Source organism: Ischnura elegans, chromosome 6 (genome assembly GCF_921293095.1).
Source record: "Ischnura elegans chromosome 6, ioIscEleg1.1, whole genome shotgun sequence".
Classification (NCBI taxonomy): Eukaryota; Metazoa; Arthropoda; class Insecta; order Odonata; family Coenagrionidae; genus Ischnura; species Ischnura elegans.
Genome location: NC_060251.1, coordinates 16,274,811 through 16,284,192, shown reverse-complemented (window position 1 = coordinate 16,284,192; position 9,382 = coordinate 16,274,811). Strand labels below are relative to the sequence as shown.

Here is a 9,382-nt window from a genome sequence, read left to right as displayed (position 1 = left end):
CAAAACGTCAAGTTAAAAAAGAAACGTTTTTTTTCCAATCACAACTTCAGGTGCAACACTCTGTCCGTCGGCTGGGACATAACGGGTAGTCCCTTTGTCGCCTTTTGCTAAGAACAGGCTGATGCCGACGCTGGGTTTCTCTCCGGCCTCATTATTATTTTTTTTCAAATTCATGGCCAAACCAATCTTATAGGATTGTCGAACAGTGATTACGACCGGAATTATATTCATTCATTCGTGTGAGAATCGATGAAGACGAATCGTTATCTTCCTCACGACCGACGCCATCTTGCTTCTCTCCACGGGAGAGTAGGGTGGGAATGGATATATTTTTTAATGATTCGCCGTTATCTTTGCCTCTCCCTCCTTACCACTCGAGCGGGACCGTATAAAAGACGTCCATCCGTCCGAGATAGTCCACACAGCCGCTTGCTTCAAACAGAGCAGCTTCTTTCAGCGAGATCACAGCCGATCCAACTAAACAAAACCAAGTGAGTCAACATTCAAAACTCCACACGCTTTAATTTAAATACTTAAGTTTCCATGGCGATTTTCGAGTGAAAATATTCTCGCCTTTATCGTTCCTTTCAAAAAAAAGTCTTCAGCTTCAATCAAATTCATTGAATTATCAAATAAATGTAATTGCACTTTTTTAAATTATTTTAATGCGTACGACGGCTAAAAGACTCAAAATCAGGTTCATGACCATCTGGAACGCGTCGCACACATTGAATCAACCGTGAAAAATTGCAATTATATTTTATTTTGACATGCAAAAATTTCCACTTAATCATGCTCGAATCGGTTGAATGTACCCATTGAGATCTTAAAAGCTTATTTTAACCCCTAAGTGCCGTGCTTAAGGTGAAAATACAGTTTTGCCATGGGACGATAGTAATCGCATACTTCTTGTGTGGTCAAGATAATTTCATAATAACGATAATCTTTATATATTTGTGTACCTTAGAAATTCCACATGCAATAACTTAAATACTTCTCTTTCTGGATGATCTAGTGCTAATATCCTCGCCAATTCCTTTGCTTTCGCAAAATTCTATTCGATGTATTCATCTAAGCTCAAAAGCTTATTTTTACTCATTTCTCCCGCCATTGCCGTAAGTGAAGTGGACCGAAAAATGGGGTTCGGAGACTTTCATCCCTAATTTAAATTGGCTTTAGTGCAAAATAGTAAATACAATTCTCTAATTTCTTTTCGACCGATTTGCAGCTCCACCAAACTTTTTTAAATCTAAGAAATAGATTGATGTTTTCGGGACATACCGCTTACTGCTAATTTATTTCTGAGTTATCTTGATTTAATCAACTTCCGATTCCAAAGTCAAAATCCATGCTTTCCATGGTAACAGATTCCTTCTGCCCTCTGCGGATATTGGCCTGTTGTGGCGTCTTTCCACCCTCTGACTCCGGGTTCAAGTCCTGGTGGCGGCGGCATTTTTTAGAGACTGACTGATCCCTGATTAAGTGTTTTATGGAGGGCAATTCAAGCGCTGCACATCGTCCGTCGGATAGGACGCTGAACTGTCATCCCCTTGGCGCCTTTCAATGAGAGCAGGCTATTGCCGACGCCGGGTTTCCCTCCACCCTTCCCTCTCTACCCGTCATTCGTGGCGCAAGTGATCTAAGGCGTCGGTCGCCTCCTTTAAAAATACCATTCCATACCCCTTACACCGAATGCGAGAAATTCACAAGCTCGTTGCTTAGTTCGGGGTATCTAGCGATTTGATCGTTGGATTATTCTTCCTCATAGGATAATCCTCTAAAATCGCTGGCACAGCAATGGTTTACCTGGTTTCGCTAATATTAGGACCCGCCCGCCTCTGTGACGGTGCGGGATTCCTCGTCCCATCCCTTCCTTCCCTATCCCGTCCCAGGAGGCGTCGTCGGGCTCCTATCGCGGCGGCGCCTCCTTCCTTTCTCCTTCCTGTCCTCCCCCTTCTGCGGTGCAGAGGTGATAAGCTTATAGCTTCAGACCTCGGCCCAGGAGAGTAACCCGGCGAGCCCGCCCTAGGGTTTCGAATCCATTGCTTAGTCCGGGGTGAGCTCTACCCTCACTCATCCAACCCAACCTCCGGGTAGATTGGCTGAGTGAGTTGATTGGGTAGGAGTGCGGAGAATTTCTCATGACCGCTCATATTATTGATGATTCTGACTTTTAATTTTTCTCCGACGTTTCAGCCATGCGTTCCCTCATCTTCTTGATGGCCCTGTGCGTCATGGCAGTTTGCGTCAACGCAAAGGTCAAGGACATGGACGGCTGCGCCCTGGTGCAGTGCCCCCCATCCATCAAGGGAGTGCACAACATCATCCCCAACCCCCACGGCCAGTGCTCCTTCTGCTGCTGCGTCTCCGGATCACCCCAGGTGGCCCACTGCCCATTCGGCAAGGAATACGACCACGGCTCCAGGGACTGCGTCCGCTCCAGCCAGTGCTGAGCGAGGAAACCGCACCCGTGGAGATTTTCAAACAGACCAGCATGTGAAACACCTGGCGTTTCATCCTATCCAATTATGATCCACTTCATGGGAAAAACAACTGGTGTACAATTCGGCAACTAAGACCGGACCGAATAAATCTGTTTCCAAATGCTACCTAGATTTTTACTTATTATTATCATCATTCTGGAACGCACACCAAATCCTAATTTCTGTCACAGACCAATTGGCACTTAACAATATTGTAATCATCATTTCATCTCCATGCACAATTGCATGTATTTTGATCACATATACAATTTACGTACTACTTGGCACAAGCATCAAATACGGATATGCGTCATAAAGCAACAATGAACAAGATGACGTTTCAATTAGTGGGAAAAGAAACAACAAGTGTACAGTTCATAAATTTCAAATGCAAGCATGAGTACCATATTAATGGACTTGAAAACAAATCAAAAAATATACTCAATACTCAACTTCTCTTTGGTCTCTCTCAATTATAATTTCATTGTGGTATTTAACCCTTTCAGTGCAATGTCACTCTTAGATGCTAATAATTAACTAATAATACAATTGCCAACACTTACTATTTTCTTTAAATTATAAAAATTAACTTATATTACCAAAAATTCGTCAAATAATATAATGAAAAGGTGAAACCACATATAATAAAGATTTCCTAAAGTTTTTGAGCATATACCTTTACTTAATTTTGAGACCTAATTTTTTCTCCTAACCGACTGCAAAATCAGCAAAAATGCCTCGGCACTTTTGACCTAGAGAATCGGTTGGCACTCAAAGGTTTTTTATTAAAATGTTAAAAAATGTTTAAATTAAAAGGTGAAAACGTATAAAATGGAAAGTATGAATAATTTCATAATTATCCATCGTCGACGATTTCGAGGTCATTATTATTATTATTATTATTATTATTATTATTAAAGTATATTAGCGATTAAGGTAGGTTTCCATGGAGTATTTAAAAAGCATCTTCTGGTCCTTCCCTCATCCACTTCCCCTTTCACTTCGCAATAAGCCCTGCTCCTTTCATTCTATGTAAGAGTCTTATTCTCTTACTTCCTCTCCCTCGTTTACCCAACATTCTCCCTTCCAGCACTGTTTTCAGCGTTTCCTTCCCACAAAGTACTCGAACCATCCACGCGCTGTAATTTTGACGTTCAGCTACAACTACTCACCAAATCAAAGCTCTTACATCGTTGAAATTTTAGGTTAAACTTTTCACCACAAATATCAATTCTCTCCAGAATATTAATGAATTATTTTGCCGAACCAATCTATCCACATCCGCTGAAATTATTTACGACACAAAGTTAATCGCTTTAACATAAAAGAATGCGAATATTGATAACCTCTCGCAAATATGCCAACGAAAATGTGCAAATTGTAATTACATACATATTGAAATAACAATATTGAAACATGCGGTAGTTGGTAACACTTACTTTTTAAATGTAGAGCAAAGGAGTAGGTATATAAATGCATGCGAACATTGTGCAAAAATTGTTTTTTTTCCTTGGATTCGGAAACGACCTTGCTTGATTTAAAACTTTTTAAATAAAGATATATCACTGTAAATCTATCATCTATCATTGAGGTAAATTTTATTACACTCAAATTTACAATCACTTTCGAGCAATATTTGGCGAGTAATTATGAAACAAGGATAGTGGTAGGATGTAGGATGTCCCTCCATTCTTCTCTCCTTTTCGCTAGCCTTTTCATGGCGACGTATTTCTACCCTTTAACATACTTTATAACCCTTTGTCCTATGCAACCCATTAGGGGCCGTCCCTTTCCCTTCTTTCCTTCCCCCTGTCCCTCCACGAATGTTTTCATCAGGCCATTATGTCTCATAAGGTGACCAACTAAGTTCTCCCGTTTTCTGCTTAAGGTGTTTAGAAGACTTCACTTTTCTCCCAATATTCTTAGCAGTTCCTCGTGACTGATACCATAGATCATACATTTAATCTTCATCATTCTTCGAAAGCACCAAATTCCGAATGCTTTCACTCTTTATTTTTCTGCTTCTCCCAACGTCCAATCCTCGCTCCCATAGAGAAACATGCTCCATATGTAGCATCTGATGAATTGTTTGTCAATAGAATATTTGAAGCTATATACGCTTTTTTAAACTCCATCAATCATTACCATTGTTTGAGTGTTTTGAGAACAACCGATAAAAGCAGTTGAGATATTTGTAACGTAATCGTTGGATAGCTTACAATACCCGAATAAAATACATAATTATTAAATACATATCGCTACAAATTGGCTATCGCCTTGAGTAACAAGAGAATTAAAATCAATGAAAGACAGGACTATCTACTTAAGAGCTAAGTAAAGGAACAGAAATTACACCAAAAAGATACAAAAAATACACTAGCACGAATACCATGCTACTAAAAAATGAAATTTGAACCAAATAACCAGTGATCACTAAAGAATCACAAGGACATAAACCAAGAATTGAGGAACATTAGCTGTTAAAAAATTTTATTTTTGGGTGAAAGATATTTTTTTTATTTTCAGGTAGGACATTTCACTTCTTTATTCCTCCATGCAGGCCGGTGTCCTTCAAAATGTCCGTTTTCTGCTTCTTGATCTTAATTTTGGATTTGTGAGCGTTCCATCTTATGAAGCCGGCTGAGGGCAGCTCTTGACTCCTTCCCAGCCTGCTCTTATACAAACGATTTATAAACCCATCATAACCTATTTATGATTCTCCTTACTTTCAATGGTTTCCATCCCGAACACCCAAGCAGAGTGCACTAACCCCCCTGCTACGCTTCCCTGGATGGAACGCGGAGATGTGCGAGTAGTACTTCTTGATCTCGAGTCGAGCATCGAGTCGAGCTGAAAACCATTCGCGAGTATCGAGTCGAGTCGACCATTGTAATTTCTAGGCCTGGCAATACAACAACGTATGCTCAAACATATTCTAATTTTTCCTATACCATTGTTAATTTTCTATTCCGAATTATTAGCCTGATGTAAAAAGGATACGATAATGAGGAACGCTGAAGTTAATTGTGCCAAAATCGGGAAGTACCAGCATTATCCGCCAAAACCTTAAAGTTACACATTTTTCTTTCTTTCGGGGATCTTAACAATTTTTACCCATTGTCTCGGCGTTTGAATAAAGGAATTGGGATAGGTTTCAAAAGTATCGCAAAAGAAAGTATTAGCGATGCAGAGGTCCACTCACATTACTCCAAATACGCCGCCGGGTCGGAAACGGTAGGCCTCCGTGGCAGACGAAAAGATGTGCGGCACCGACTCCGACGTATGCAATTAGCTGAAAGTCTCAGCCTCAAACTCTCAGGTGAATTATCGACTTTATAAACGATACCATCACATGATTTTCATGTTAGAGCTTCCTGTCGGCGAATTGTGAAACTTGCTGGCCTCAACAGATCTGTTACCAAAACTACTCGACTCGACTCGACATTCGTAATGCGACTCGAAACCCTCGAGTCGAGTACCAACTACGCGACTCGAATTTTCAAGTACTCGCACATCCCCAATGGAGCGAGTACTTAGCGGAAAGGTCATCTTGAAAACAGTGTTAGAGGGAAGAATCTTGGGTAAACGAGGGAGAGAAAGGGAGAGATTACGATTGTTTCTGTTAGAATGGGAAAGAGAGGAAGCCTTTCTGTGAATTGAAAAGGGAATTACATGAACTGACGGAAGAATATCGGAATAACTCTCAAATACTCCATAGAAACCTACCTTAATCGGTGCTAGTTTAATATTTAAACTTTAATAATAATATTTTTAACCAAGTATTACAAAAATGGTTCTGAATGAAGGAGAGATGCCAGTTTGCTTAAAATAAAATTGACTCAATTTGGGAGAGATCGTGATTTATTGATGCATACATTTCAAAGTAGAGTAGTACATTGCATCAGGATCCAATTTTGCAATTCACTTTATGGTGGCTTCTCCCCTCTGTTTCCTCCGTCTCGGCCATCGGATGAACCTCTCAAAGGCACTTCTGGTAGTCGTAATTGAAGAAAGCTCCAGGGTTGCATGGCATCGGGTGAGCCTTGCCGCCCCAGTCACACTGACAGTAAGCGGCGGGGTTGACGGGGTCGACCTGCAGCGGGTAGCCGGTTGGGTCAGCTGGGCAGGTGACTGTGTCGCAATCGCTCCACGAGGTCAACTTGGGCGTAGACACGCAGGATTGGATCCTCTCATCGAAGGTGTGTCCGGGTTGGCAGTGGTGCAACGCGACCTCTCCGTCGGATTGGCACTTGCAGTAAGAGTGGGGAGATTTCCGGCTTGCTTTCAGGAGGGCTTTGGTGTGGTCACGAGGGCAGACGACGCCGTGGCAGGGGTTCACCGGTACGAATTCATCCACGGACCTGCCTGCTGGTGGTTTGCATTGTCCCTTAGTGCTCTCGTCACATGTACCATGGAGGAACTTCTCTCCCCATGGGCAACTCTTGTAGTAGACATTGGTATCGTTAGGTTTGCAGCAGCAGAAGTCGCAATTGTCCTTGCTATTCTCGTCTTTGAAGTGTTCTTCATGGTCTCCACCAGTGCACTTGACCCCGGGGCAATCAATTTGCCCGCACTCGGGATCCCGGATGTCGCAGGAGCCGGTTTCAACGTTGAATCTGTAGCCCCACGGGCACTTTTCCTTATAGATGCCACCATCCTTGGAGCAGAGGCAGTAGGCGCACTTGTCGTTGTCGTTCTTCATCGGGAAGTCAATGCCATGGTAGCATATGGGGCATTCGTTCAGGCAGCAATCGGTGCAGCACGAACACTTTCCGGTATCGTCGTGGACGCAACCTCCCTTATTCCCGTCGTACCTCGTGCCATTTTCGCACTTTTCCAAGCTTCCTACTCCATTTTTGCATTGGCAGAATTTACAGATGTCCTTATTGGGGTATGTGTAGCCGCCTAGGTGTGCATCGTTCAGGCAGTCCGGACATTTCGAGCAGTCTTCGCTGAGAATTTCGGTCAAGCCGAAGGTCTGGGTGGCAAAGGCCAATGCCAGGACGAAAGAAATCAGCAGGCCTGAGGATAACAGAGAATATAAAGGGAATCAGCGCCATGAAATAAGGATCGCACCGATGCGATGCTTCGAAATTTCATCTGCAGTATTTGACAAATCCCATTCGTAAGTAGTGGAAGATACTGGAAAGGTAAAACAGCTGCATGCCGTAAAATTAGGTCGGACACATTTGAAAGCAATTGAAACAAGTAAGTGAGGTCAAAAGGCCAAAATATCTGTTTTTCCATAATAATGTCGACTATATGTGAGGCATTCTGAATGGAGTCCAAAATATTGAAAACCGTGGAAGGAATACAATCTCCAAAGGATATTTTGCAATACATCTCGTGCCCTGAATCCTTCCCAAATTGAATCCACGTCTTCAATTACATTGGCTGGAATTTTAGGAGTTCGTGGAATTTATCCTACAATAGCAAAACTCGGAATCAACACTCAAATTATTTATACAGAGTGGAACAGGAGAAACAAGGTTCCATTCCTTATGAGATGTTTGGAAAAAAATAGTGGCAGTATGCTGTGAAGCGAAATGCACAATTAAAAAGGGATTATGGCACTGACCAATTTTTTCCGATTCAATTGAAGGGAGTACGTCAACAATACGTGATAAGTGTGGTAGTTAGAAGCCACCTGCAAATACGAGAAATACCCACCTGCCTCGTATACAATTGAGAATTCTTCTATGAAAACTAGATCGCTATAAATTATTCGGTAGTAAACACTACATCCCCCTTTCTCTGTTTCTATCATTGTTATTGTTGATTTTCCAGCTAAATTAGATACAAACGGGTTTTTTTTTACAAATTTCTACGACCTATCATCGTTCTCACAAACAATTTCAAATGTTGTAATTCGAAATATTGCCAATTATTTTCCACGAACCTTGTTCCCTTTAACCTCATCTTCTCCGCTTATCCTAACCGTTCCCTTTATTTCTTATTATTCAAAGGGTCTCAGCATCCCCATATCCTCCTCGAGTCTCCAAACCTTATATTCAAAAATTTATCTATCGCATTGATATATTCAGGTCATGTAGAGTAAAACCCTCGTCAACCATTCCCTCTCGTATCTCCAAATTTGAAAATTTAATACTTCTGTGTTTTCCCTGATATTCAATCAGTTGGGTAAAAATCAATGTTTTTAAGACTCTACTTTGCAGGTCCTGAATTTTTTATAGTAAACCGATATTTATAAAAAAGTGATCCGTCCCGGAAAAAGAAAAAGCATGCGAGATTTCAGGGAAAGTGAATCATCCTCTTCCGGAATAAAAAGGAGATTTATGGAGGAGACGCTTCAAAGTATTCGGTAAGATCTAGAGTAAAATATGACACACACAACAGGCGATAAGAATGACGCCTGGTGTCTAGATTTTTTCACTTAGTGACAGTGCTAGGTTTCGGCAGAAAAAGGATAAAATCTCAAGATGAAAACGTGTTGAATTGAAGTCAGGGAGCCTGATGCCCCGATCAAGTTAATGCTAATCTCAGAATCAAAAGACGGAGGGAAAAAAGTCGCACTTTTAGAGCCGGTTTTAGAATGTCTGGTTAGCGCTAACCGTAAGATGTTAACTTCAACCAGGCATCATAAAGGTTGCGATGGGCATGGGGTTTTACGGTTCAAGCTGTGAAATATTCCTTAAAATAGGTAAGCTCTGGTCAGAAAATTTGTCCAGAAAGTGGAGGATACTGTTTTTTTTTGCCCCGCCTGTCTAAAAAAATTATTCTCCCGAATCGAATGACCGAAACGAGTGACACCGCTGAGGAGTAGTTGTACTTACTCTTCATTCTGATGCGTTCTCTTCCTTGTTCAGGCCTAGAGTGAACGATGATGGCACCCCCACTGGCTTATATACCTTGAAAATCAGCGCCAGCGGGTGGGTGGG

At 41.6% G+C, this 9,382-nt stretch overlaps 2 protein-coding genes across 2 annotated transcripts; one reads left to right on the top strand and one right to left on the bottom strand.

Annotated features, from left to right (window-relative positions):
• Positions 1-321: 321 nt before the first annotated feature.
• Positions 322-2,609, top strand: LOC124160824. Its single transcript, XM_046536912.1, has 2 exons — positions 322-491; positions 2,197-2,609. The coding sequence occupies exons 1-2, from the start codon at positions 337-339 to the stop codon at positions 2,498-2,500; spliced, it is 459 nt and encodes a 152-aa protein (XP_046392868.1). The 5' UTR covers positions 322-336; the 3' UTR covers positions 2,501-2,609.
• A 3,717-nt stretch (positions 2,610-6,326) lies between these two features.
• LOC124160567 (kielin/chordin-like protein) lies at positions 6,327-9,382 on the bottom strand. Its single transcript, XM_046536440.1, has 2 exons — positions 9,278-9,382; positions 6,327-7,505 (listed from the first exon to the last, which is right to left on the bottom strand). The coding sequence occupies exons 1-2, from the start codon at positions 9,282-9,284 to the stop codon at positions 6,463-6,465; spliced, it is 1,050 nt and encodes a 349-aa protein (XP_046392396.1). The 5' UTR covers positions 9,285-9,382; the 3' UTR covers positions 6,327-6,462.